Source organism: Poecilia formosa, unplaced genomic scaffold (genome assembly GCF_000485575.1).
Source record: "Poecilia formosa unplaced genomic scaffold, Poecilia_formosa-5.1.2 Scaffold160, whole genome shotgun sequence".
In the NCBI taxonomy this organism is placed as follows: Eukaryota; Metazoa; Chordata; class Actinopteri; order Cyprinodontiformes; family Poeciliidae; genus Poecilia; species Poecilia formosa.
Window position 1 is genome coordinate 53,508 of NW_006800099.1, and position 27,973 is coordinate 81,480.

The following is a 27,973-nucleotide window of genomic DNA, read 5'->3' on the forward strand; positions in this document are numbered from 1 at the left end:
AGTCAAGGATACAACTGTGGAGGCATTTAAAGCGGTGTGAGGTTATAATCAAGACTTTAGCACAACTACAATCAAAAAACCAACCAAGAGAGACTTGGTAACTCTGGAGAAGCTGCAGAGGTCAAGAGCTCAGGTGGGAGAATCTGCGAACAAGACAGCTGTTACTTGTGCAATCCACAAAACTGTCAATTAGTGGCAAGAAGAACCATTGTTGAAGAAAAGCCATAAGAAGTCCCTTTTTGAAGTTTGCCACAGGCCGTATAGAGGAAGCAACAAACATTTGGAAGAATGCTGGTGAATTTATGTAAATAAATCAAGGAAGAACATCTGTTAGAGGCTAAAAAACCTCTGGGTTGAGGTGAAGGTTCACCTTCCAGGATGACACGACTCTAAACAAGCAACCAGAGCTGCAATGGAATACTTTAGATCCAAGCATGTATAAGCGTTAGAAAGATCTAGCTGAACTGACAAAATGCAGTTTAGATTCTGTGGCAAAGCTTGAAAATGGATGTTCATTGATGTTCTTCATCCACTGTGCTTTTGCTATTTTGCAAAGAAGAATGGACAAACTTTCAGTTTTAGATGTGAAAAGTTGAGACAGACATATTCCAAATGGCTAACAACCATAACTGCAACAAAAGTATTGACTGTGCAAAATACAGAAGCTCGGGGTTGTAATGTTGCACCATGCAACAAAGTCAAAGGGGTATGAAAACATTTAGAAGGCATTGTAGAATAAGAATAAGGTTAATATTTTTTTTAACAGCACATTAATTTACTCAGTAAGAGCTCTCCTCAGACAAACACTAGCATGCACAGCCATGTCTTCGGTTTGAAGAGCCCTTGTTGGAGACAGTAAATCCCTACCAGCTTCAGTGATGCTGCTCTGCAGCCGTGAGGGCAGTGCATTATTCATGGGGCTGATGTTCTTTCTTAAACTATGTTCCCTCTCCAGATGAGCGCGAGGCAGTTCAAAAGAAGACCTTTACTAAATGGGTCAACTCGATCCTTTCCCGAGTCGGCTGTCGCATCTCTGACCTCTACCTGGACCTTCGTGACGGACGCATGCTCATTAAACTGCTGGAGGTCCTGTCTGGAGAACGTCTGGTGAGTTATGCTGTCTCAGCTTTGACTTTATTGTCGTGAAAGTTTAATGTTATTTGCAGCTCATTCAGGATGTCTTTTCTTTCAAAAATTCCTGTTCTCTCTTTCTTCCTCGTTTCCTTCGTAGCCGAAGCCCACTAAAGGCCGGATGCGCATCCACTGTTTGGAAAATGTGGACAAGGCCTTGCAGTTTCTCAAAGAGCAGAGGGTACACCTAGAGAACATGGGGTCCCATGACATCGTCGACGGCAACCACCGCCTCATACTCGGGCTCATTTGGACCATCATCCTGCGTTTCCAGGTAAACCGAGTCTGCGGCATCTAAAAAGATGCAGAATGTAGTCATCCTGTCTGCCTCATGTGTAAAGGGTACATGCACTTAAAAACACGGCTTACTCTGTTTTCCACACAAACATTCAGATGTATCAGTAATAAACTGATAACCCTTATTGGTGAAACGCCATGGCAGATCCCACATTTCTAAACATATTGGCCTCGTTGGCGACACCTAGAGGATAGACTGTGCTGTGAGACTGATTATTTGAAAAAAAACTACGATCACGTTCAATAAATTAGAAATAATTAAAAGTTCATTGATTTCAGTTAGTCATTTCACAAAGTGAAACACATGACATTTAAGCTTTTCTGCTAACTGTGATACTTTTCCAGCTAATGAAAACTTGGCATTTAAGATTAGAATATTACATCGAAGCAATAAAAGAAACGTTTTTAATACAGAGAAATGAGCTGGATCTGATAAACGAGCCTAATCTGAGATCACATTCTAATTTATTGAATACAGCTGTATTCCACAGATCACCAACAACAACAAAACAATTCATTGATCCTGTCAGATATGTGCTCAGAGCATCTGTCTGTCTAGGAACTAATGAGGAGCAAACAGATGCAATTTATCAGGGGCATCATTTCTTGTGAATCATTAAAATGGTTTAAAAAACAAGGCTGTTTTCTTTCCTGGATAAACTAGAATCTCAGTGATTCTACGTAAATCCTGAGTGCCTCTGCGTGTTCAGTAGTTAAGTGAATAAACAAACGCGTAAAGTTTGAATTGCTGTAGTTTCACCCTTTCTTCTGCAGACTTCTGCAAAGAGTGTTGTTAGCCAACCATGTATCCACTGCATTCACTAAAAGTACCATTAAAAATCTGTGTTTTAATTTAACCTTTGGAAAATTGCACAGATCACTTTTTTCTTTATTTGCAGTCAAACCCGACAGCCTCAAGCTTTAGAGTAACTATTGATATTCAATCTGCAACAATAAACACGTCTCATTTCCTGTTGTTTTAGTTTAGATGCTTCCACAGGCAGGCATTGGCGAGGAACGTTTAAACCTGCAGTTTTGGGATTATTTCTTTCTGAAACGATGCCTTCAGGCTCCAGTATTTTTTGTTCTTTAGAAGCACATCACACATGTCTCTTTCACTCTTATCATCAAGGAGGGGGTTGAGGGGGGAGTCAGATATTTATTTTTAATTTGACAGCAGCATGCCTATTTTTAGAAATGATAGTTCAGACAATAAGTCCTTCTACATTATTCAACTTTTTCAAAAGATAAGTAAAAAAAAAAAAGAAAGAAACAGGCTGTATTTTTCAGTCTGCATTAGCGAAGGAGAAGCAAAGCTGGCTAAATTTAGCAATCTCTCAGGACCTGTCTCTTGTATCACATCACTGCTCTAATTACTGTGTGGGAAAAGAGCTTCAGTCATTACCACCTATTTTCCACCCATCTTAGCCACTGTTGAGTTTTGTAACAATCCTTTATGACTAATAACATTAATGATACGTCACTGGAGATTTGCTTTCATTTTACACAAAGAAGGAAACCAAAGGAATAAAGCGACAAATTATTCCCTGATGCAGTGTCCTCTCGGTTGGCTGTGTTACTTCTTTCTTTGTAAAAAAAACCAAAATCAAATATTAAGTTTTATCATTTACCATCTATCTGTGCTTCCTGTTCCACATCAGATCCAGGACATTATTGTGGAAACAGGCCAGGCGGACCAGAAGGAGACACACTCAGCTAAAGATGCTCTTCTTCTGTGGTGTCAGATGAAAACTGCAGGGTAAGTACTTTACGTGGCCTTTAGCATCACCAAGCTGCTGTAAACATCCATCGGGAGTTTGCAGCCAGGTGCACGTCTGTTACCGTTTCACAACTCTGAGTTTTCATTTCTTAAATTGTGCTAAGAGGGTACATGCTACACTACAAAAGTATTCAAGCCTCTTGAACTTTCAGTCTTTTTTTATCCCAATACATTACAAACACAGATATTTATGTATTTGATCACATCCTGCATAATAAAGTGGTGAAAATAGTGAAAGGAAAATAAAGTGTGCTTTTATAACATCTGTTCAAATAAAAAATACAATGGCCTAGTTAAAGTACAGCCCTATATTCAATTGATACACCCCAATTTTTTAGCTTTTTATTTGTTCACAATTGTGGATTATTTTGTGATCATCTGTCATATACTTTTCAATTAAAACACATTGACGTTTAAGTTTTCTAACATCTGGTAATGTGAAAAAGATTAAAGGGTGTGAACACTTTAGCAAGGGATTGTAGCATCACAGTTTTTGTGAACTACTGTAATTGCTCTGTTTAAGAAAGGGGATCAATAGGACAAGTTTTGAACTTCCAAAGCAATAACAAAAACTAGCGCTTCACACAGAGAAATACAAATAGATCTGTATAAAAACATATTTTTCTTCAAGGCTTGAAGGTATGGATATGAAAGACTCCGCTTTACGCGGGAGCCCAGACATTGATTTAAAGCTTGAGCTTCGCAGAAACATCCTTTCATGTTCAGCCGGTGACATCCCATCACATCACTGTTATTTCACAGATACCCGAACGTCAACATCACAAACTTCACCACGAGCTGGAAAGACGGAATGGCCTTCAACGCCCTCATACACAAACACCGGTGAGGAAAGATGAATAATGAAACCTGCTCTCACCAGCTTACATGAAAACACAGCCCAAACCTGCCTGCTCTGTGTCTCCCCTCATTTTCTTCTTTCATCTCTCGCCTTGTCTTGTCTTCTTTGCCTCTTTCATCTCTTTGCTAGGCCTGATCTGGTGGACTACACCAAACTGAAGAGGTCCAATCCAACCCACAACCTCCAGAACGCCTTTAATGTGGCAGAACAGAAGCTTGGCGTGACCAAGCTGTTAGACCCAGAAGGCGAGTGACCGATGATAGCTGTGAAGACCTCCGTGTAGAGCTAAATGTTTATCAGGATAAATCTTGGTGACTACACAAACACCTCAGGAGAGCTGACGCCTCTCGCTGTGGTGATTAACTCGCTTGGCATTTTGTTTTGCAGATGTTTTCACAGAGAACCCAGATGAAAAATCCATCATCACGTACGTCGTGGCATTTTACCACTACTTCTCCAAGATGAAGCAGCTCGCTGTCGAGGGAAAGCGAGTCGGAAAGGTGAGATGGAAACGTGGCACTCATTAGTCTGTCAAGACGAAAGCCTTGTTTATATATTTGCCTTCCTTATTCAGGTTCTGGATCAAGCTATCGAGACGGAGAAGATGATCGATAAGTACGAGACGCTGGCTTCAGACCTGCTGACGTGGATCGAGCAGACCATCGTCGTGCTAAACAACAGAAAGCTCGCCAATTCTCTGACGGGTGTCCAGCAGCAGCTTCAGGCCTTCAACACGTACCGGACTGTCGAGAAGCCGCCCAAGTGAGTCAAGAACCCTCACTGAAACCAGTCGCTCTGTTCTTGCGTCTCTTTTTGTTTTGATACGTGCCAGTCTCTGTGAACCACCTTGTGGTTGAAATGTGTTTAATTTCTCTCAGGTTCCAGGAGAAAGGGAATCTGGAGGTGCTGCTCTTCAGCATTCAGAGTCGCATGAGGGCCAACAACCAGAGGGTCTACACGCCGAAAGAGGGAGCCTTGGTGTCGGACATCAACAGGGTGAGAGGTCATCCCGGGACAAACCAGAGGCATGCTCAACAGAGATCTCTCAATAAAAGTTTCACTGTGTTTGGAAGTTAAAATAAAAAAAAACACAGGTGCTAATAAAAGAACTGTTTTCACTGTGATAAAATATCCTGAATAATGCGTTGATGCTCTACCGGTATTGTATTGTTCACCAGGCATAAAATACCAACTGTGACTTGTGAACTTTAGAGTGCTTTGCAAACATATTTTGTAGCTTTTGAACATTTTCACAAGTTGTTGTATTTCAACCTCAACAATTTTCTATTTTGTAAAAGGATTTTTACATAATACACTTGCACAAATTGTTACGTAATTGTGAAGTGGATGGAAAAATTACACATGGTCTCATTTTCTTCTTCTTTTACAAATTAAAACCAGCAACTCCAGAAAGGTTTTAGTGAAGTGGTCAAAATAGGAAGCCTCTTTAAATCTAAATCCCCACATCCTTATTTCAAAACTTTAATTATGTTGTTTTCAGACTTAAAGTCATTAAGGCATTTGAATCTGGCAAAGAAAAAGTGACATTGGTATAAATACAAAAGAGGTTGTAGGACCTGTCAGGTTCATCTAACTTGACTTTGAGTCATCCTTTGCAGCATCACTTATAAAACAACAAAAGAGTGGCACACACGTGTACCCAGGCTGCCACCACCGTGCTTAATAATAGGGATGACGAGCATATAACATTCCCGTGAAACACATTCAAGTTTCTGGTCATAATAATGTTTATGAATACTTTTCCGTGGTGTAACGTCAAAAGAATACACAGATTTGTCTCGGCACACATCCATTCTGCACCGTCTGGATATCCTTTAAACATCAGAGTTTCTCATCAAGGATGAGATCAAGCAGAAGGGAGCATCTAAATTTTTTAAACATCTCACACATCCCAGTGCTGTTGACGCTAAAATGACGAGGCTCGCAAACACTACAAAGACTCAGGATGCTTCTCATCATCCCCATCGCAGGCCTGGGAGCGTCTGGAAAGGGCGGAGCACGAGCGGGAACGGGTCCTGAGGGACGAGCTGATCCGGCAGGAGAAGCTGGAACAGATGGCGCGAAGATTCGACAGGAAGGCGGCCATGAGGGAAACGTGGCTCCTGGAGAACCAAAGACTAGTGGCTCAGGTCAGCCGACTGCTGTGAACCGAGAGCTGGTTTTAAATGTGTTTCTGTTTTATTTAAGCTTCAAAAACAGGTTGAGGTTAAAACATATAGAGATATGGAAAACAAAACTGTTCCCTGTGAAAATTCATTGTTGGGTTACGTCAAAGCCCGTCGAACTGAGCCACACGTAAAACTAAAACACAGATCAACCTTCGCTCTGCACACGCTCCTCAGGATAACTTTGGCTACGACCTGCCAGCCGTGGAAGCAGCTAAGAAGAAGCACGACGCCATCGAGACGGACATCACCGCATATGAGGAGCGCGTCCAGGCGCTGGTGAACATCTCCAAGGAGCTGGAGTCTGAGCGTTACCACGACGCCAAGCGGATCGACGTGCGAAAAGACAATATCCTGCGTCTGTGGGACTACTTGCAAGAGCTGCTGAGGGCCCGCAGAGGGCGTCTGGATATGAACCTCACCCTGCAGAGGATCTTCCAGGAGATGCTCTACATCATCAGTTGGATGGATGAAATGAAGGTAAAAATCATGTGTACTGACTTGAAAGAAAATTAAAAAAAAAAACATTAACATTTCAAGAAGAAACCTAATTCAAAAGCCTCTCCTCAGGCACGACTGCTCTCTCCTGACTTTGGGAAACACTTGTTAGAGGTGGAGGACTTGCTTCAAAAACACGCTCTGCTAGAGAACGACATCGCCCTGCAGGCAGAGAGGGTACAGAGTGCCAGTGCTGCTGCTCTGAAGTTTGCAAACGGAGATAGTAAGTGGAACACACTCATTGCTCCTCTGGGAAACTTAAAAAAAAAAAAAACATTAAACGTGGTGCATTGATTAGAGATTTTAAATGAAGCAGAGTATATTACAGATGTGAATTTTGTGTTGGGGTAGGGTTAGGGTTAATCTTGTTCTCAGGTCTTCTAATTATTCTAATATTAATAGATATATAACCATAGTTTAAATATTTTATATCAAATATATTTTAACGATTTCTATGGCTTACAGTGGGATATAATCCTTAGGTAAAGAGTCAAACCTCAAAGAAAATAAAAACATACTTTCTCTTTCCAGGCTATAAGCCATGCGATCCTCAAGTGATTCGAGACAGGGTGCAGCACCTCAACCTCTGCTACCAGGAGCTTTGCGCCCTGGCCGCACAGAGAAGAGCTCGGCTGGAGCAGTCCCGCCGGTTCTGGAACGTCCTGTGGGAGGTGGCGGAGCTGGAGAGCTGGATCAGAGAGAAAGAGCAGCTCTTCTCCTCTCTGGATTACGGCAAGGACCTGACGAGCGTGCTGGTGCTCCAGAGCAAGCACAGCGCCTTTGAGGACGAGCTCGGAGCTCGCCGCAGCAACCTGCAGCAGGTCTTGGCTGAAGGGGATAACATGATCCAGGCCAAGCACTTCGGCTCTCCGAAGATCCAGGAGTGCATGGACGACATCAGGAGACAGTGGCAGCAGCTGGAGGACCTGGCTGCCTTTCGAAAGCAGAACCTTCGGGACACCCAGACGTTCTTCCAGTTTCAGGGCGATGCTGACGAGCTTAAAGCCTGGCTGCTGGACGCCAAGAGGCAGATGAGCAGCGACGACGTCGGTCACGATGAGTACACGACTCAGCGACTACTGAAAAACCAGAACAACTTGAGAAACGAAGCCATCAAGAACGGAGCCACCATCGATGCGCTGTCCAAACAGGCCAGCGCTCTGCCAGAGGAGCTACAAAACACCCCTGACATCCAGAGACGTCTAAAAGACATCAAGGACCTTTACATGGAGCTCCTGACTCTGGCTGACCTGAGGCAGAAGAAACTGGATGACACCATGGCCCTGTACACCATCTTCAGTGAGACAGACGCTTGTGAGCTCTGGATGAGCATGAAGGAGACATGGCTGGTGGATTTAGAGGTTCCCGAGAACCTGGAGGATTTGGAAGTGGTACAGAACAGGTAGAGATCGTTCGTTTAAACTAAACTAATCGGCTGTAATTTTCTGCATCACGTTGACCGCTGTTTTTATTCTAACTAACAATTTTCTCGTTTGCAGGTTAAGCGCTCTGACTCAAGAAATGGTGAACGTTCAGTCGAGAGTAGATGACGTCAACAAAGCTGCAAAACAGCTTGAGGAGAGCAGACACCCTCGCACTAAAGAGATCAAGGAATGCCAGATGCGACTGAATAAGAGGTACATCCTGGACAGGTTGCCAGAGACACACTGGACAAACATCCATGCAGGTGGATGTTTGTCCAGCAAGGGATGATGCTTAGTGTAGCAGTCCACAACTTTGCATTTTGTCCCACCGAGTATGGCCACCAGCACCACATGAAATTAATAAAAAAACAGACTGTTTTTCATAAGATTGCCTTACTGGCAGCATGCAGCAACAGGTTGGGGAGGGACAATACATTTCTTTGTGTTCTACAAGGCCAGAGAAAGCACCAATTACTCTAGAATTTACTTGACATCTCATGAACAAGGACTTTCAACTACAGTGACGTTGAGACATTAAATTTATCGTTTTGTCGGCATAAGTTTTATAAGTTGATTTTATAAATAAAGTTGCTTTACTACATTCTTGTGTGTTAGGTCACTGCTATCAGATAAGGGTGAGAAAATTAAATATCCATAGAATAGTACATTACATTTTTCTCAGCTTATAAATGAATAAGCTTAGTGAATTAAGCTTTTAATGAATTATTTCTTTCCAGATGGGAAGCATTCAAGGCTATGGTGGAGGACAAGAAAAGGAGAGTCGATTCTGCTGTTAGTCTACACAACTATGGGTTGGAGTGTGATGAGACAGGAACCTGGATCAAAGAAAAGACACGGGTGATCGAGTCCACGCAGGATCTGGGCAACGACCTGGCAGCTGTCATGACAATCCAGAGGAAACTGTTTGGCATGGAGAGAGACTTAGCAGCTATCGAGGCCAAGCTCACCTTCCTTAACGAAGAGGCAAACCAGCTGGCCCAGGACCACCCGGAGAACGCAGCAGATATCTTAGCCCGCAGGGCGGAGCTCGATGCAGCCTGGGATAGACTTAGAAAGACCCTGAAGGACAGGGAGGACTCTCTAGGCGAGGTCAGTAAGTTACAGACTTTCCTCCAAGACATGGATGACTTCCAGTCCTGGCTGTTCAAAACCCAGAAAGCTGTGGCATCTGAGGAGATGCCCACCTCCCTGCAGGAGGCCGAAGAGTTGCTCAGCCGTCACAACGCTGTGCGAGAAGACATAAACAACCATGAAGAGGACTATCACCGTGTGAGGGACACAGGAGCTCAGGTCACCCAGGGTCAGGAAGATGATCCTCAGTACCAGCAGCTGGAGCAGAGGCTAAAAGGGCTGGACCGCGGCTGGTATGAGCTCCAGAAGATGTGGGACAGTCGTAGAAATTTCCTGGACCAGGGTTTGGGCTTCCAGCAGTTCTTGAGGGACGGCAAAGCTGTAGAGGCCATCCTAAATAATCAGGTAAGCTTCTCCTAATGATGTCTTTTGGACTAAGTAGAGGGCCAAGCCAACAAAAACAGCTTGAAAACCTGACGTGAGCGATGCTGCAGGAATTCTGCAATAACAATGAGTGGAAGAATGCAGCACTATCAGCTCCAACGCTGCACATTCGCCATGTAACTCAGTCAGCAGATTACGGATTTCTGGACAGTCCGTTTTCATGTTCTCAGCGCTTTTTCTTAATTCCATGATGTCTGTTTTATTGCAGGAGTACACGCTGGCCCACATAGACAAGCCCGACACGTTGGCAGGGGCAGAAAAGGCTTTGAAGAAGCATGAAGACTTCGTCAGCACGATGGAAGCCAACGAAGATAAGATCGATGGCGCCCTTCAGGGCGGGCAGCGGCTGGTGGACAGTAACAACTTGCACTCTCCCAAAGTTCAGGAGAAAATGGACTCAGTCCAGGACAGGTTGTGTTTTGTTTGACTTGAGTTTGTGAAATGACAATGTGTGATTTAGTATTTGGATTTGAGTGCAAACACATTCAATATATCCTCTATAAGACGTCGTGAAACCCAGTTTTTAACCGTGTGATAGGTGTGGGATTTAAATCCTGACACACCCTCAATTAATATGACCACAACTGAACAGAGACACACAACTTGTAAAACAGGAATTCATGTTTATATGTAGTTTAATTTGTTCATTGGTGTGAAGGTCAGTCAAACGATGGCATAAGGGAAACTTTTCATAACAAGTACCAGGTCAGAATATATCTATTTTTCCCAAGTGTCTGTCTTGACTTTTAAAACAGCTGCGGCAAGATCGTGACCTTTTCAGGTTGCTATACCTTAAAAACAATGACAAAGGATATTCACACATACTGGTTCCCAGAAGTTATAACTTTCAAATTTGTAACTGGAAAGATTTACACAAATTCAAAGTCCAGCAGTCATCTTTCTCTTAAAATGTAGTGAAAATTGCACAAATTGTTCGAAGTGCAACATGTTCTTTAGCCTCGTTTTGTGAACATGTCGCCAGGGTGCATGAAAAGCAAAAAATACAGTGCAATTACAATTGGTATTCCTGCTTCATAAATGTTATATAGTGATGAATTGTTCTATGAATTAGTAAGACTGAAATATAAGACATTAACACATTTTCTAAAGCTTTAATTTTAGGCTGAAAATGTAAGCGTACACAGAAATAACTTCTCATTTCCTGTAGAGATTTGCCACAACTGTGAATTTTTTTTCTATCCTCTGCATTATTAGCTTTAGAAAGGGCATTGGAGCTACCGCCTTCTCTCCCAATACTCAGCTTGATAGACAGGCACCTACAATAATGGATATTGATCTTTAACAGAGAGAGCTTTTCTTTTCGGTGAAGTGAAGAAAGACATGAAGTGAAGGGGAAGATCTGGTGGATTTGTCTACAGTGTGCAGTCCGAATGATGTCACAGAGAGATTTGTTAGACGGAGAATAAAAGGCCAGCTCTGTCTGAAGCTGTTATTCATGTATGGTATAACTTTGCTTTTGTGCTCGCGCTTCAGGCAAAGCAAGAATAAGAGACGAGCTGTGGAGGTGTCTGAAAAGCTGAGAGATAACCGTGACCTTCAGCACTTTCTGCAAAACACTCAAGATGTGAGTTCAATACAATCTGTGAAAAAGATCTAATAATACCTTATTTATTAGCTGTGTGTTTGCTTTCTATGTCCTTAGTGTTACTAGGCTATTATTAGGTTATTACTATACAGTAACATTTGATCATAGTGGTCATTTATAGACCACTTAAAATTGTTCCTTTTTTTTGTTTTTCTTTTTTTTTGGCTTTTTTTTGGTTAAATTGACCTTTTTTCTTTTTTTTTTTGATTTATTGCCACCTTGCTTCCAAATTTTCAGGCAAAATTTTTTTATTTATTTGCAGAAAATGAGAAATGGTCAAAATAACAAGAAAAGATGCAGTGCTTTCAGACCTCAACTAATGCAAAGAAAACAAGTTCATATTCATTTAGAAACAACAATACTAATGTTTTAACTCAGTTTTGAAATCAATGTTTGGTGGAAAAACCATGAGGTTTTCAATGGGGTTCAGTGCAGAGGGCTGTATAATAAATATAACTTATCTTCATTATGTAGGACCAGGATTATTTTTCTCAGAAGATGCATTATTAATGCGTAACGTTCTTTATTTGTCGCCATGCCTCAGCTGACTGTGTGGATCAATGAAAAGATGCTGACAGCTCAGGATACCTCATACGACGAGGCCAGAAACCTTCACAGCAAGTGGCTCAAACACCAGGCTTTCATGGCGGAGCTGGCCTCCAATAAGGACTGGCTCAATAAAGTAGATCAGGTCAGTAAATGGTCCTTGTTTTTTAATTAAACAGTTTTATTCATCTAAAAAGATAAATAAAATACCTAATTTGCAGTGGATTTCTGCTCTGAAGTATTTGAGAGCGAGTCTTTTCTCTGTTCATTCTTTCGTTTCTGCAGGAGGGTCAGGAGCTCATGGAATCCAAGCCTGAGTTTGAGCCCATTGTGAAGGAGCGCCTGGCCCAGCTTCACGAGCTCTGGGACAAACTGGAGTCCACGACTCAGGAGAAGGACCGGCTGCTGTTCGATGCCAATCGCTCAGAGCTGTTCGACCAGAGCCTGGCTGATATGAAGAAGTGGCTGGCCGAGCTTCAGCAGCAGTTGCAGAGCGGAGATGAGGATGTGAAAGATCTCACAAATGCCAATATCCTGCTGAAAAAGCACCAGGTCTGTGTATTCCTCAGAAAAAAAACATTTTTTTTCTTTCTTGTTATTAGTTGTTTCTTTTGGGAGATTTGTTTTCTTGGTGCTAGCATTTAAAATTGCACAGTCTGGAGAATACTGTTCAGTTTCAGCTTTAATTTTAATCTGTTTTAAGCGAATGAACATTGTGTTTATTTGCTTTTTTTAAGAAGACAAAATATATTTGTCCCAAGGGTCAAGCTAAAATACAAATTATACTTACTAAATTGCCTTTAGCAAAACCTTTTCATGAATTTATATAAGAACATTCATAAGAGCTGTGGGTAAGCTTAGTTTCACGCTTAATAGGCAGCACTTACTTTTGGTGAATTTACCCTCCACTGCATCTTGATTAGGCTCTTGAAAGGCTATTCATCTTTTTCTTTCTTCCTCCCATCACCGTTTTTCCCATGCCAGATGACGGAGAACCAGGTTCGTGACCGGGCGCGGGAGCTGGACGAGCTCCAGGAGGCTGTCAGGAAGCATGGAGGAGCCAGGGAGGACCAGCCGGAGCTGGAGGCCGAGCAGCAAGCCCTGCAGAGCGAGTTCCAGCAGCTCCTCACGCCGCTGTCCCAGCGCCGAGGCAAGCTGGAGGCTGCCAAAGCCGTCCATCAGTTTTACAGAGACCTGGCTGACGAGCTCGTAAGTGCGGATCTTATTTCAGAGGGAATGGAGGAGTCGAAGCGCCTCGCTCTCACAAAATGATTGATAGTGCAGAATTTGAATAATGAGGATACGATCCTAACTTGTCAGGACTTTTAAGTCCCCTCTGGATGTATCCAGATGCACTGAGGTAGCTTAATGCATCTAAGAAACCTGATCATTTAAAGAAATTTTAAACAAGTATTTAGTCTTTAAGACACACACACACACACACACACACACACACACACACATATATATATATATATATATATTAAATCTGATCTCCTTTTGTTGTTTATAGCAAAGTCAAGGTATCATGTTTGATTTGCTTTGTGAAGGAGCAACAAATCCTTGTAAAGAAGGCAGCTGTGGAGATAATGTTTTATATTTGGTGCACATCAGAGATCTGTGAAGCAATTTTTCAGACTCTGTTTCTGCTTTGTGTTCTTATCATCACAATCTTTTCCCCCCTCTTTTTCCTTTTGTGTGTTTCAGCTCTGGATTGAGGAGAGGATGCCCCTGGCAATGTCACAGGAGCACGGCAACAATCTTCAAACTGTGCAGATGCTGTTGAAAAAGAACCAGGTAAGAACCAGTCTGTCAGGATTCGTTTTGCTGCAAACAGCTTTGTCCTCGTTTATTTACTCATTTATCAGTTAACGCTGGGAAGCCCTTCAAATTTTGAATTTATATTCATGGCCTTGCAAAAGTTAAAACCTTTCCACATTTTTTTTGTCTTACAACAACAAACTTAATTTTTACTATATTATATTAAGTTTTATGATTACTTAAAAAATGAAATATAAGTTAAATATAAGAATTTTTTAATTTAATCAAAATATATTGTAATACATTTTTATGTCATCAAAGTTCAGCAATTTTTATCATCTGAGCAACCATTTTTGCTGCAATACCTGTTTCAACCTTTAAAAAAGATTATTTATCAGGTTTACTAAATAAATGCTAGAAATTTCATTTATCTACTCAACCTAAAAAAAATAGTTCCAACACTTTTCTGTTTGTCAATGTTGGAAGGTATTTTCCAGTTTTAGAAATATTTTGAAGACTAAGATTGTCAATTTACATCCATTTTTAGCAAAGGAAAACAAATTTACAACGAATATTTTTACTTACAGCACCCTATAAGCTTCTAGCGCCAATATAAGTCAGAAACTATAATTTAGGGGATAAAATAGTCAGACTTGCTGACTTTTTTGACAAGCTATTTTTCTAAGGAGTTCATGCTCTAAAATTCCCAGAGTTCACTCTGGTCTTGTAGGGTTAGCTGTCCTCTCATCTGCTCTGATCCATTTCTCTCTCTGTGTTGAAAAAAAGATCCCCAGCATGATACTGCCACCACTATGTTTTCAGTGCTACTTTTCCAGATCAGAGGCAAACTTTACAGCTTATATTCACCATAATTTTCCTTCTGCTTAGCATTCATGCACTGCAGTGTGTTGGTCTGTCACATGTCCTAAAAAATTACATAGAAGTTTGTGGTTCACCAAGTAATACAATTTATAAATATTAATGTTTTTTATATATATATTTCCAAGTTGTGCAAGCTAGTGCCCTTCAAATTTTAAGTTCAAAAAGTTTTACTATGCAAAGAAAACAATATATATTCTTTTTCCAGCCGCTAAAAGCTGCTGGGATTTTCAGTTCTTTCAGCTCCACTGACTTTCCTGTTTCTGTCTGAGTGAACTCAGAGTATTAGTTTCCAGTGAAACGACGTACATTTGCTGTCTTCCTTTCTTTCTTTCCACCAGACGCTGCAGAGGGAGATCGAGGGCCACCAGCCTCGTGTCGACGAGGTGCTGGAGCGAGGCAGGCGGATGGCGGCTGCGGCCAGCGCGGAGGACAGGCCGGAGGCGGAGCGGATCGGGGACCAGATGCAGGAGCTGGAGGAGGCGTGGGCCCGGCTGCAGGACGAGATGGCCAAACGGCGGGAGAGGCTGAGCGGCTCCAACTTGGCCCAGCAGTATTACAACGATGCTGATGAGGCCGAGGCCTGGATAGGAGAGCAGGAGCTCTACATGATTGCAGATGAAAAGGCGAAGGTTAGTAGGAGAGGAAGGCATGCTGTGTGTGTGTGTGTGTGTGTAAGGGAGACAAGAGAAGGGGCCTGATTAGCTCAGGGAAGTTTCCAAACATATTTAAAAATCTGATCTTATTATCCTAATCAAAGTAAAGGCATATCAGTCTGTTCAAATAGCAAGTAATTAATTTATCAACATGATTACATGGTTTGGGTTCTCTTCAATTAAGAGGATCCGCTTTCTTTTTTTTTTTTTCTTTTTTTTAAGTGGCACCCTCTACGGAGAGCTAATTTTGAAGTAATTTGTTTTGCTTTGATGGGTGCGCTCCTCTCCCGTCTGTTTCTTCACCATCCTCCTGTTTTCTCTCTCGTCCCTCCAGGATGAGCAGAGCGCCATGCTGATGCTGAAGCGCCACCTGATCCTGAAACAGGCAGTGGACGACTACGCCGCCTCCATCCAGAAGCTTTCCGATCGCGCGCAGAAGATGCTCGCAGAGGACCATCCCGACGGGTGCGTGCTTGAACTCTGCATAGTGGTCCTAATTTACTCTATCCCCATCAGATGTGGTTTAGGCTGACAGGAGTGACAAGCATGTAAACGTGTGTCTTAATCAGCAGCTTCATCTAGAGTTAACCAAATTGTGATCTCTTGACCTGGGTTTTAAGTCTCTGAATCTAATTTCCTTCCACCCTCTGCCTTCGTTATCTTTCAGGGAGGAGGTCATAAGGCGGCAGGGTCAAGTAGATAAGCAGTACGCAGGCCTGAAGGAACTGGCAGAGGACCGCAGGAAGAAGCTGAACCACACCTACCATCACTTCCTGCTGAGCAGAGAGGTGGAGGACCTGGAACACTGGATTGCAGAGAAAGACGTGGTGGCGTCCTCACAGGAGATGGGACAGGACCTGGACCACGTCACGGTATCACAAGCAGAAACTGAGGGAGAAATAACCAAAAACATGAAACATTTCTGTTGAGCATGATCGTCTCTGTCCTTAAGGAAGGTTTTTAGTGATTTTTTTTTGTTTGCTCCTCAGCTCCTGAGGGATAAATTCAGAGAGTTTACGCGGGACACGGGGATGATGGGTCAGGATCGGGTGGACATGGTGAACCAGACCATAGACGAGCTGATTGAAACGGGCCACAGCGAAGCGGCCACCCTGGCAGAGTGGAAGGACGGCATAAACGAGAGCTGGGCTGACCTGCTGGAGCTCATCGACACTCGATCTCAGCTCCTCACGGCGTCTTACGACCTCCTCAAGTACGTGGAACGAATCTTACCGCCTTCCCATAAAATACTCAGAAGTTTGTGGTTGTAATGTAACACAAAATGAATCCGTAAAAGGAATGCCGTCAGAACAGAAAACATTTGCAATGGGATTGAAACAATTAATTGGATTGATCGTGATGATTCAATTACTGAAATAATCATCAACTAATTTAGTAACTGATTAATGGTTAACTGGAGAATACTGACTCCAAATAAAAGGTTGTTTACTGAATGGAACAACACACTAAGTCAAACTTATACCAAATACATTTTGCAGTAAAGATAAAATGTAAAACTTTGTCTCCAAATATGTTCAAATTTAGCTTCACCTTCACTCTTAGAGTGATCTTTTTATATCTAATTAATCGATTAATTATCAGAATAATCGATAGATTAGTTGATAACTAAAATAGTCATCATTTAAAGCCCCAATTTGCATGCAGTAGCATCGTTGAGAAAACATCAACTTGCTGCCTACATCTCACAGATGTCACGATCATGATGAATGCAGTGATACTAAGAGCCCATTCTTCTCGAAGGTACTTTGATGACGGAAAGGAGTTGGTGACGCAGATCCACGAGAAGCAGAAAGAGCTGCCGGAGGACGTGGGAGACGATTTCAGCAAAGCAGAGTCCTTCCACAGGATGCACGCCGCTTTCGAGAGAGACATCACCGCCCTGGGCAAACAGGTAGAACACAAGCGATCGGCTCTTCTGCTCTGAAGGAACACAGCAGGCGGCGGCCGAGACACGCACTTTGATGATTTGTGTCTGATGCGGCCAGAGAGTGCTGTAATATGTCTGCAACCATGGAAGGTGAGAGGTTAATGAGGCAGGGTTTCTTTTATTTGGTTTTTCTTTAGCAAGGAAACGATGCAACTCACGAAATTTTTAAATGCAATTATTGAGGTCCAGTATATTTATATGAATGATTTAGAAGGTAAAATGGTTCTGAGTGCCTTTCAGCTCTTGTTTTGGTTGAAATAATGACAGAGAAGATAGATAGGCGAAGTCTGCCAGCAATGTTTTCTTTGTTAAACTTTTAATAACTGACTTATTAATACAGTAAAACCTCTGAAGAGTAAATTAGCAATGGACACAAAGCTATAAGCATTTGAAATACAGGACTGATAAGTTTATGTGCACTAATCATTTTAAAGACTGCCCTTCTCCTACATTATTTCATCACTGTCAAGAAGCCCCACAGCATGATGCTGCCATCGCCATGTATAACAACAGTGTTCTTAAGTTTGAAAGCCTCACATTTTACAGAAAGTGAGGTTTGATGGTAAAAACCCAGGCAGAATACTGTGTTATACAGCAGGACATCCTGGTTTAGAACTGGTCTAAACAAAGGAAACAGGGAAATATTAGGATTCTGACATGATCTGCACCTCAGCACTATTAGACAATAGAGCATCTTTAAAAGCTTAGTCTGTACCATTTATTTAGATATTTGTGAATGTAAATATGTATACTTTAGACCAAAGAAAATCCACAATAAATCAAAACTTGTTTTTAAAATGCCATGAAGGTTGCCTCATCATAAATTAACATGATAATCACGCCCGTGATGAGCGTATGCAAACCTTTCATCACCGCCGCATTTTTGAGAAAAAAACCACATTATCATGACTCATTAAAACGACATTAACGAGGCCGTTATTAACTGCTGTGTCCTTCTCTCTAGGTGCAACAGTTCCAGGAGACGGCCTTAAGGCTTCGAGCTCAGTATGCGGGCGACAAACAGGACGCCATCCAGGCCATGGAGAGGGAGGTCATCGAAGCCTGGAAGGGCCTGCTGGACGCGTCCGACGGCCGGCGGGCGGAGCTGGTGGACACGGCCGAGAAGTTCCGCTTCTTCAGCATGGTGCGAGACCTGATGGCCTGGATGGAGAGCATCATCCAGCAGATAGAGACTCAGGAGAAACCCAGGTGTGCACCGTTCAAAACGTCCATAATGTTAAAGAAAGTTTATTTTTCCTTTTGGATGTGATTTTGTATGTAAGCAGAACATAATTAGTGAAATGTCAGAAGTTTGGGTTTCTTTTCTTAATTTTAAAAATTCAGCTTTTTCTGTTTTTTTTTTTTGTTATATTTGCCCTTTTTAGCTCTGTATTTGGTTATTCACTCTAGTTTTTGTGAGTCAAATGTGGAATAAAGTGTAACAAAGGTTTAACTAACCCCCAGGCATTTATGCATAGTTTATCAAAGATGCAGCAATTTCAGAATGTAATTCCTTAGATAAAGCACAGTGCACTGATCAGAGGTACTGAGTGTGCAGTTCCTTTTCCTACCAACAGAGGTAGAAAGGTTTCATGCATTATTCGCTCCTACATTTCTCCTTCTCCTTCATTAGGGACGTCTCCTCCGTGGAGCTGCTGCAGAAGTACCACCAGGGGATCCGTTCAGAAATCGAAACCAGGAGCCCCAAGTTCACGGACTGCATAGACCTCGGCAAGTCCATGCTGACACGCAAGCACCGAGACTCTGCTGAAGTAAGAATGTGCTTCAAGAAGGCTCCTTTTCTGCTGTTTGCGTTAGATTTAATTACTTTTCTCGGAACAATTATCCCCAAACAAACTGGGTTGCCTGAAAAAGAAAAAAAAAATTAAAGTCGTCCTATATTCACCAGGGAGGTTAGAAAAGCAAACACTAATTAGAAATGGATAAAGGCAAAAGGAATTTAAATAAGCAATTGACCCTTCCCCGAATTGAGTGTTCAGTTAATTACTTCACAATGCTAATTCTTAGAGTATAATAGGAAGTCTTGAGGTGAGTTTTTTTTTTTTTTTAAGTAAGGCTGATATGTAACTGAGACTGTAAAACATTTTGTGTCAGATCAAAGAGAAGCTGGTTCAGCTGATGGAGAAAAGGCAGGAAATGATGTTCAAATGGGACGACAGATGGGACTGGCTCCGACTCTGTGAGTAATGCACTCCCCCGATCCCCGACTTAACGACGGAGCAGCACGAGCATCCGCTTCATCAAAAAGCGAGCCATAAAAATATTCCCTTTAATGCTCTCAGTGCTGGAGGTGTGTCAGTTTGCACGAGACGCTTCGGTGGCAGAGGCCTGGCTCATCGCTCAGGAGCCCTACGTGACCAGCAGGGACCTGGGCCAGAGCGTGGACGAGGTGGAGAAACTCCTCAAGAGGCACGAAGCCTTTGAGAAATCCACCGCCACGTGGGAGGAACGCTTCTCAGCTCTGGAGCGCCTCACTACGGTACGCTAAATTCCTTATGCAATTTGGTTTTAAAAACATTACACTTATTCTGTGGCTGAAAAGCTAAGGATGAATTCAGCCAAGTGTTTCCTTTCTTATTTTTCGTGTCAAATTTTTATTTTGTTTTTGTGTGCCACTTACTGCACAATCTAAAGTCTAAACACAGAAGTTCACTATCAATTTAAAGCTGATTATTTCCACAGTGGTCTGGGTGTAAATAAAGGAAAAATGTACAACCCTGCACAATAGCTTCAGAAATAGTTTTGTTATTTAAAATGTCAGTGAAGATGACAACAGGTTGCTGTGTTGCAGTTGGAGTTGCTGGAAGTGAGGAAGCAGCAACAGGAGATTGAGCAATTCATCAAGGACGAGCAGCGCTCAGATAAAGAAAGCAGGTAAAAACATGCCGAAACTATCAAGTGTGTAGAAACACTCAAAACTACTAGTATTTATTTTTTTTTTACCTCTACATGAAAGTGTGTAATGTCTAAAGCGATGTTGGTTTTGTTCTTTCTGGTGGTTCTGCTGAACTTAAAACTAATAATAAGAACACAGCGTTTCTCTTTCTCCGTTTTCTTTTTTTCTGCTCAGGAGAGAAGACACAGGCTTCGTAGAAGAATCTTCACAACTCTACACTATTGAGGAACAAGCCCTGGTTAGCAACAAAGCCCCTTTTTCCCATTACCTATTTTAATAACTATTTTTTAAATAGCCTTCTTTTTTTTATGCATTAAGATCGAAAGTATTTTTTTTCCTGCTCCAGTCTGGTGCGATGGAGCCCAGCTCAGGTCAGCTGGACGGGACTGCTGGTGACTCCACGATGCCGATGGTGTCAGAAATGAGAGAGAGCGCCTCTCTGGAGCTGGAGCCCTCTGTCTCGGTTGTGACTCCCAGAGAACCAGAGAGGGCGGCCACCATGCCGTCAGAGACCCAGAGGTCGCAGGCAGTGCTGCAGGAGGGCATGCTCTGCCGCAAGCATGACGTGGAAGGCTCCGGAAAGAAGGCTTCAAACAGGTCAGGCACCGCCAAGAAATCCACACCCTTCATCATGAGCATCAATAATACATCTTGACTTAAAAAAAAAGTATAATTTTTCTATGTAAAATGATCACATGACATTGAACTTGTTTGGATTTTTTGCAGATTTTCTCAAAGTTATCCATTCAGGCTCAAATAGATACAACACCTCTGCTAATAATTGGTTCAATGCTCCTCAGGAGCGTCTGGACAGCATGATTGGGTTTCCTGACATCAACTCAGCATCAACGTAGACAAAAGTTGTCAAATTTTCAGTAAGGCTGAAGTTGGTAGCTTTGAAATGTAACGTCAGCATCGTGCTGAGGGCCTGTTTTCCTGCCAGTGCTGGTGGTGCATGCCATGAAGTGAATAAATCACTAACCGTGGAGAACATCTTTCAAATTTCCCATCTCAAATCAAAAGTGAAATGGTCATAACTGGTTTTAGAATAGCTAAAGGAGGCTAATGTTAGCCTTCTAAAATGGCCCCGACTTCAGCTCTGTTAAAAAAAAGAAAAAAGGTTATGCATGAAAGCTGGATTCCTGCAGGTAATCCAACTGATTTAGATTAAATCTACCATTTCTGATAAAAGTTTTGTTTCAAAAACCCAGCCAGACGCATTCCAGAGAATTGCCGAGAGCAGCAAATAGTCTGAGGTTTCTTTGCAACATCACAAGAAAGACATTTCTCCAAATATTAGTGGTGGTGATCCTGTATGTACGGTTTGAAGTGTGGATTAGAGAAAATTGCCAATAATTTAAAGCTTGTTTACCCATTAACGTAGCTGAACGTTGCATAAACATCGCACGGTGCAGAAAAAACATTTCAAATGTGTCATTAAAGGGCCAAAATATGCTATTCAGGGCAATAATGAGTTCATGCCTCTAATTGGAACTGTACATTTCAATAGATAATTGGTACTGAAACATGCCTACTGTGTGTAGAAAGAACAAAGTAATTTAAAGGGATGTGCAACACGTAACATGTCGGGATGTTAGTGTCTTGTTTAACTTTTGTCAAAAGGTTTCATCCCTCATTACGTGTGGATCCAGCATCCAATTATGGCGCTGGCACAGCGAGAGCCACATTTGTTCATAAATGTGAATACATGAATAATAAATAGCTCGTCAAAAACACAAGAATTACATCCAATTATGTTGGAAATAATTCAGTGAAAGTCTGCAAAGTCCCTCCAAATGATAAAGAGGAGACTAACTCAACGGCTGCTTGCCAGAGAAAACGTTTGGGCTCTGACGGTTTAGGTTTCTCAAGACGGAAGAAAAGAAACAAATGAACAGGTCAAAACTTCCTGCAGTCTGGCTTCATAAAAATAAATAAAACGTGAAATCCATTTTCAGTTCACTAATAAAGGAGCCAAAGACGATCTAGACATGTCATTACAATCTGCCAACACAACCTTTAAACTACAGAGGAAGTTTTAACGAGCCGGTTTCTGTGGTCGAACATCAGCAAAACTATAACTCTGTGTTATAGCCTGAAATAATCCCGTCAGGATCTTCATCGCTCCTGCCTTCGTCTCTTTCACTGTCAGGTCCTGGAACAATCTGTACTGCGTACTGAAGCCGGGTCAGCTCTCGGCATACAAGGACTCCAAAAGCTTTGGTCACGGAGTGACGTTCCACGGTGAGGACCCCCTGACCCTCGGCAACGCCACCTGGGAGATCCTCACCAATTACAAGAAAAAGAAGAACGTAGCCAAGCTGCGGTAAGAAATGTGTCGAGCTCCCGTTTTCTCGAAATGGCTTATATTCAAGTAAATACTTATTATAGTATTCAGACGGGATTTGACGAAATAAATAGTGTTGGGTTAAAGCTGTCACATATCATTTCTATCTAAATAGAAATGATATGTGACAGTTCCCTGACATAGTACTGTTTTTTTATTGAAATATGACAGTCGTGGCAGATTTAGGAGGATTTCACAACCTTCAGAAGTTTCTGAAGCAACCAGCAGACATTCAGTCTCTGCTGAAAGTCACTGCCTTTACCCTTCACCTTCCAGCTGAGAAGCAATCCTAAACTTTAACTCTGTGTGACAGCACTTCCTGTTGTTTTCAATTACTGTCCCCATCAAACAGATCAGCCCCAGTATACACAGTGCTGTGAACGGGGTTTTTTTTATTTTTATCTCGTTATAGGTTTCTTGTGTTTTCGGTTGGAAAATCCAACCTGGTTCTATGTAGAAAAGTCATCGTTGCCCTGATTAATCATGATTTAACAGAGAAACCACATTTTTTGGAAAGAGGAATCAAATTTCACTGGCCACATCCAGGCCTCATGTGATGCCACCACCAAAAATTCGAGAGCAGATGAGAAACAAAGTCACTGAATGACATCTAGCAGTCTGGAAAGTGAACCACAGGAAGCCGCTATCCACAAATTGAGAGAAGGTGGAACAGCGGCGAACTCTCCCAGGAGTTTCTGGCCTACCAAAGTTACTCCAGAAGATCACAGAACATCATGGAACAACAAATAAAGCACCGCAAGCCTCACCTTAGCCTCAGTTAAGGTCAGAGTTTGTCGTTAAACAATAAAAAAGAATGATACCAGGCAAAATCGGTATCCACTTTCCCTCTGAAAAAATATTCTGTGGATTGAGAGGAACACTTTAGAACATGTGCAACTTTGTTAAACCTAACACAAAAACTACAGAAAGCTGGAGGTAGAGAACATCATGTTGACATTCATGACCTTAAACTCAGTTTGGTCATTCTGCTGGACTAAGATCAGAAGCACAAGTCTACCTCTGAATGGCTAAAAAAAAAAAAAAAGGATGTTTTGTATCGGCCCAGTCAAAGTCAGGACTTAAGCTCAGTTCAGATGCTAGGCCCTGAGCTTTTGAACATGATCAGGTTAGCTTTTTCACTAATAAATGAAATCATCATTTGAAAAGTGCATTTTGCATTTCCTTAGGTTTGTCTTTGAATTTGATGACAAGCAACCTTATCGGACAATATGAGAGATTCTGGTCAAACTTGAAACTGATTACGCTTCACTGAACAGAGAAATTTTGAAAAAAGAAAAGAAAAAATCTACCTTGAAAAATAAATGAATTTTTAAAATGCTTGGTTTCTGATCTCCTTCCGCTGATTAATCTTAAACGTCATTAATCGGCATCAGCTGAAGACAGCTCAGGGGTGTGATTAATTTTCTGTGGTATCGCTCAACAACTCTGGGCTCCTCAGCAGCTGATGGGGGATTTAAAGAGATAAATCATGTCCTCGCAGCAGGACAAAGTTATAATTGTGAAACTTTCTCGCTTTACCACCAAGAACAATTTTTGTCTATGCAGAAGACGATCATAGTCATAAATAATTCATACTGTAAAAGTCAATACGAGAACCGAGAATTTAAAAAAATCAATTAAAATGCCTTTTCTGTTAGACAGAAAGGAGAATCCGAACGAGGAGGTGGTGGCGAATAAACGAGACTGAGACGGATGGAGTCAGAAAGTGAGACGTACGCTGTAAAGAACTTTGAAGGGAAACAGGAACACAGTCAAGACAGAAACGCTTTCTGTACTTTTCAAAGCGCCGGGGTCGAAGACACTCTGTGGCGGCGCGGCTCCAACTGAACATCCCCAAATTCTGGATGCAAACATCATGGCGCCGTTGAATAAAGGGAACCCAGGACATGAAATCCTCAGAATGCACCACTTCGGGAAAGCACAAGCTAAAGCTTGTCAGAGCCTAAAACATAATGTGTACAAAAAAATAAAAAATAAAAAAGTCTTTAAACGTAAGAAGCTCTGCATTGAGTCCTGGCTGAAGTACCGTAATTCATGAGTGTTATTCAAGTGACATTTTGGAGCTGGAGGGGATTCTTATCAAATGTCAAATAAAGCTTGACGAAGCAGCTGGCTCCAGGGAGGGACTGCGCGCCGTCCCACCTGCCTGAGGCGGGGATTACTGGACTCATAAACGCAAAGAAAAGTTTAATTACTGAGCTGTTGCTGTGGACTTTAGCTTCAGGAATAATTAAACACCACGCAAAAGTATTCGCACCTTTTGAACTTTTCGAGGGGACTTTGTCACGCTAGAACCAAAAACCTCAAGGCATTTTATTGAGATTTCTATGAAACACAAATTAACGTGGAATTTAATCTCAGAATAAATCCAGCTGTCTTCTATTCTTCTGGCTGGAGAACTGACATGGATGGCTGATTGATGCTTAGATCCTTATGGTGCAGTAAACTAACTTTTGAGAGAAGGCAGAGACCGTATAAGATTTATTTTCCTCAAACTACTCCTTTTTAGTCAAAGCTTTTGTTTATGTAAGTAGGTGACACGTTCTTTTTGAAGTGTAAATGAAACAATTGAATAGAAAAAATAAAGTCTGCTAGAGAACAATACTATCACATGAAATCCCAATAAAATACAGTGAAGTTTGTGGTTAAAATGTGACAAAACGTGGAAAAAAGTTCAACGTGTGCAAATACTTTTGCAGCCGTAAAGTTTACCGTACGATTATGGACATGTGACTGCTTGTCATAATCATAATCATAAAGTGACCAAGACTTACAGAACAGGATGCAGCGATAAGACGGATGTGTTTGCACGGAACAACGTTCATAGATAAATATAATAAGCGTTTCATTAAATGTCTTTTTTTTTTTTTTGTCCTTTCGCAGACTTGCAGATGGCAGCGAGTATCTGTTCCAGTGTAAAGATGAGGTACGTTTTCAAACTGCTGATAAAAACAATGCATAACTTTCACATGTCTTTCATGAAGCACATGACAGTCAAGAGTTCAAGGTTTAAATAGTGACGATCTCTGGCGCTAAGCTCAGCTCACAAACACCTGTTGAGATAAACCAGTGAAAACTACAAGGCAAAGCCACACACCGCCTCACTGGGGGGGAAAATTCCCTGCCTAAGCCAACTCCATGTGGGTTTTTTTTTTTTTTTTCTCCATGGTCTTTTTTTTTTTGTTTTTTTTTTTTGCCACTCTGTAATGTTTCAGATCATCTAATGGTATTCCAGGAGGAGCTCCAGCGCTGGAGCCAGGCCATGGAGAAGGCCGTTCAGACCCTGGCAGCGGAGGAGGCCCCGGGCCCCTCGGGCTCCAAAACCCACAGCCTGCCCACCGCTCCCTCCTCCTCAGCTGCCCTGCCTGAGCCCAGCGCTGCCAAGAAAGACAAGGAGAAGAAGTTCAGCCGCTTTGCCAAGAAGAAGTGAATGAGAAAGGAGAGCCGCCTGGAGAGGCAGTAGCCTAGGCAACCTGGAAAGAGGAAGTAGTATTTGTGTACGACCAGTCGGAGCAAGCTTTATATCACCCGATTTCTTTCTTTCTTTGTTGTTTTTTTTTTTTCATATGATTTTTGTGACAAATAGTGTAGTTTAGGTTGAAAGCCATCACTATTGCCTGTATTTAAGCGAGTGTATGATTACAGAAAAAACCTTTTTATTTGTATTTAGAAATGCTAAGGCGAAAGAGTAAATTAAAAGCACAGGAATGCTTCACACTCAACCAAAGATTATTTGTAAAACTTTTCTTTTTCTTTTTTTTTGTTTACTTCAGCTTCAGTTTCTTTTTGTGTGCTTTGTTTATGCATGCTTTGATAAAAGCCATATAGGACATTAAGGTATTTTCATCAATTTGCCTTATAAAATGGTTGTGAACTGTAATACTGTGCTGTTTGAGTTCAGAGCACTAAATGCTAACGTACCGACGCAGAGTGAAATACACAACGTTTGAGAGGAGCTTTGTAAAACGCAGAGACGAGGAAAGCATGGCGCAGTGCAGAACGGCGCACACACTGCAGGTGTAATTGCAGTTATGCAAACTAAACGCTCTATGCACCGGGAAGAGTCGGAGTGAATACATTTTATTTTATTTTTTAAGTGATAGTAGCAGTCATGTGGGCTGAGAGTACCGTCTAACTTACAGGCTGTACTCTCATCTCATCTCTGATAGTTATTTTATTTTTTTTTTCCTGAATTTCAAATATATTCAACACTTGTGTAACAAACTCTGACTTTCATATCTATTCATTGACATGTATACACTATATATCTGCAGATGCATGGAGTACGTTTTACATTAGTTTGACATGGTGCTATCGAGATATTCCTGAAGCAAGACCAACTCGACATGCCTTATATGTCACCAAGTTGCAGTCGCACTAATGAAATGAGTTCTGCTAGCACTCTTCCCTCTGTGGGGTGTTTCATAAAGGTGGCTCACACCTGCAGGTTTTCCAGTACAAAAAAAAAAAAAGCCTGCAAACTGACTGGTGAAAGGCTCGGGCTTCTATGAACATATAGATTAGCTACACTACATGACAACATTTGGATTCAAATCATGGTGGGGATTTGTTTCTTCAGAGGGACAGAGAAGATGGAGAAAGATGTCGAATCAAATAGTCTGGGAGTTAAATGCAGGGAAATCCTGGAGGAATATATGTAAGAAGCTGGAGGAAAACTGGTTTAGAGGTTCGATTCTGCAGCTCTGGCTTTTTAACAAATGCAGGGATTAACAGAGAACAACTGAACCTGTTAGTTTGCCCTACTGGGAGGCCTGAGTTCACGGATTTAAAACATGCTTTGGGTATTTAATGCGTACAAAAGGTTGGACTAAAGACACTAAAGAACCTGTCTGCTGGTACTTTCTGGTAGCTTTCTGTTAGGCCTGCGTTTATGAAGGCAAAGCATACCGACTAAAAGAAGCTAAAGGGAAAAAAAAATAAGTCAGACTAAAGAAGAGAAGAACACATTGCTCTTCTCTTCTTTTTTAATCAAAAGTATTTTAAATACGGAAGTGGCAGCATCATGCCATATGGTTTGTGTAGTTATTTAATGTAAAAAAAACAACACCCAACAAAAGTTTACCCAGGATTTCATAGTAGATATTTTAAAAAGTGATCTAGTTTAAAAAGAAACTTCATAGTTGGGGAAAAAAAGCCTTTTTGCTTATTAACATTTTATGACACAAATTGTAAAAAAAACAAAAAACAAAATCAATAAATAGAAGCCACTCTTTATGAAACACCCGTCATCTCACTGGTCTAGATTTCATTCACTCGACCCAAACAGACAATCAGTAAATAATAAAGAGTCAAACAATAGCAAGCGAGGAATTTAAACCAGAGGCTGTCACTTCCTTAGACATGATTAGAATAAAAAAAGACTTAAGAGAACTGGGTGTGGGTCACACAGCAGCAGTATGAAGCTGGGAGAATTCATGATGTGAATGTAACTTCACAGTAAAACGCTGCATAATGAGGCAAAGCCATCAACACATGCAGGGGCGGATCTAGAAAAATATTTATGGGGTGGCAAGAGGGGGGCAGGGATTTTTTCAGGGGTGGCAGCGGATGCCAGTATGTG

The 27,973-nt window shown here is 41.7% G+C and overlaps 2 protein-coding genes across 6 annotated transcripts in view; one reads left to right on the forward strand and one right to left on the reverse strand.

Moving 5' to 3' along the window:
* Positions 1-27,890, forward strand: part of sptb (spectrin, beta, erythrocytic) — a 44,701-nt gene extending 16,811 nt beyond the window's left edge. For 3 of the 5 annotated variants that reach the window (XM_007564489.2, XM_016677685.1, XM_016677683.1), the window contains 35 exons: positions 956-1,107; positions 1,232-1,405; positions 3,090-3,187; positions 3,971-4,051; positions 4,197-4,312; positions 4,455-4,567; positions 4,642-4,829; positions 4,946-5,063; positions 6,059-6,217; positions 6,431-6,733; positions 6,824-6,974; positions 7,283-8,153; positions 8,251-8,388; positions 8,913-9,672; positions 9,920-10,122; positions 11,206-11,296; positions 11,862-12,008; positions 12,149-12,415; positions 12,848-13,072; positions 13,571-13,660; positions 14,845-15,135; positions 15,494-15,624; positions 15,827-16,031; positions 16,149-16,372; positions 16,921-17,071; positions 18,072-18,316; positions 18,741-18,879; positions 19,223-19,307; positions 19,411-19,607; positions 19,920-20,002; positions 20,199-20,262; positions 20,371-20,621; positions 22,177-22,350; positions 25,276-25,318; positions 25,628-27,890. In XM_007564489.2, the coding sequence (XP_007564551.1) occupies positions 956-1,107; positions 1,232-1,405; positions 3,090-3,187; positions 3,971-4,051; positions 4,197-4,312; positions 4,455-4,567; positions 4,642-4,829; positions 4,946-5,063; positions 6,059-6,217; positions 6,431-6,733; positions 6,824-6,974; positions 7,283-8,153; positions 8,251-8,388; positions 8,913-9,672; positions 9,920-10,122; positions 11,206-11,296; positions 11,862-12,008; positions 12,149-12,415; positions 12,848-13,072; positions 13,571-13,660; positions 14,845-15,135; positions 15,494-15,624; positions 15,827-16,031; positions 16,149-16,372; positions 16,921-17,071; positions 18,072-18,316; positions 18,741-18,879; positions 19,223-19,307; positions 19,411-19,607; positions 19,920-20,002; positions 20,199-20,262; positions 20,371-20,621; positions 22,177-22,350; positions 25,276-25,318; positions 25,628-25,822 (6,923 nt within the window). In that variant the 3' untranslated portion in view covers positions 25,823-27,890. Of the gene's footprint in view, positions 1-955; positions 1,108-1,231; positions 1,406-3,089; positions 3,188-3,970; positions 4,052-4,196; positions 4,313-4,454; positions 4,568-4,641; positions 4,830-4,945; positions 5,064-6,058; positions 6,218-6,430; positions 6,734-6,823; positions 6,975-7,282; positions 8,154-8,250; positions 8,389-8,912; positions 9,673-9,919; positions 10,123-11,205; positions 11,297-11,861; positions 12,009-12,148; positions 12,416-12,847; positions 13,073-13,570; positions 13,661-14,844; positions 15,136-15,493; positions 15,625-15,826; positions 16,032-16,148; positions 16,373-16,920; positions 17,072-18,071; positions 18,317-18,740; positions 18,880-19,222; positions 19,308-19,410; positions 19,608-19,919; positions 20,003-20,198; positions 20,263-20,370; positions 20,622-22,176; positions 22,351-22,783; positions 24,005-24,033; positions 24,992-25,275; positions 25,319-25,627 lie in introns of those variants that run through there. The other 2 variants (XR_001663671.1, XM_016677684.1) reach the window with 2 other exon arrangements.
* LOC103146518 (synaptosomal-associated protein 23-like) overlaps positions 26,059-27,973 on the reverse strand; it is an 18,730-nt gene continuing 16,815 nt past the window's right edge. Inside the window, exons 8-9 of the mRNA XM_007564488.2 lie at positions 26,187-26,200; positions 26,059-26,067 (exon numbers count right to left, since the gene is read on the reverse strand). Of these exons, the coding sequence (XP_007564550.2) occupies positions 26,059-26,067; positions 26,187-26,200 (23 nt within the window). The remainder of the gene's footprint in view (positions 26,068-26,186; positions 26,201-27,973) is intronic.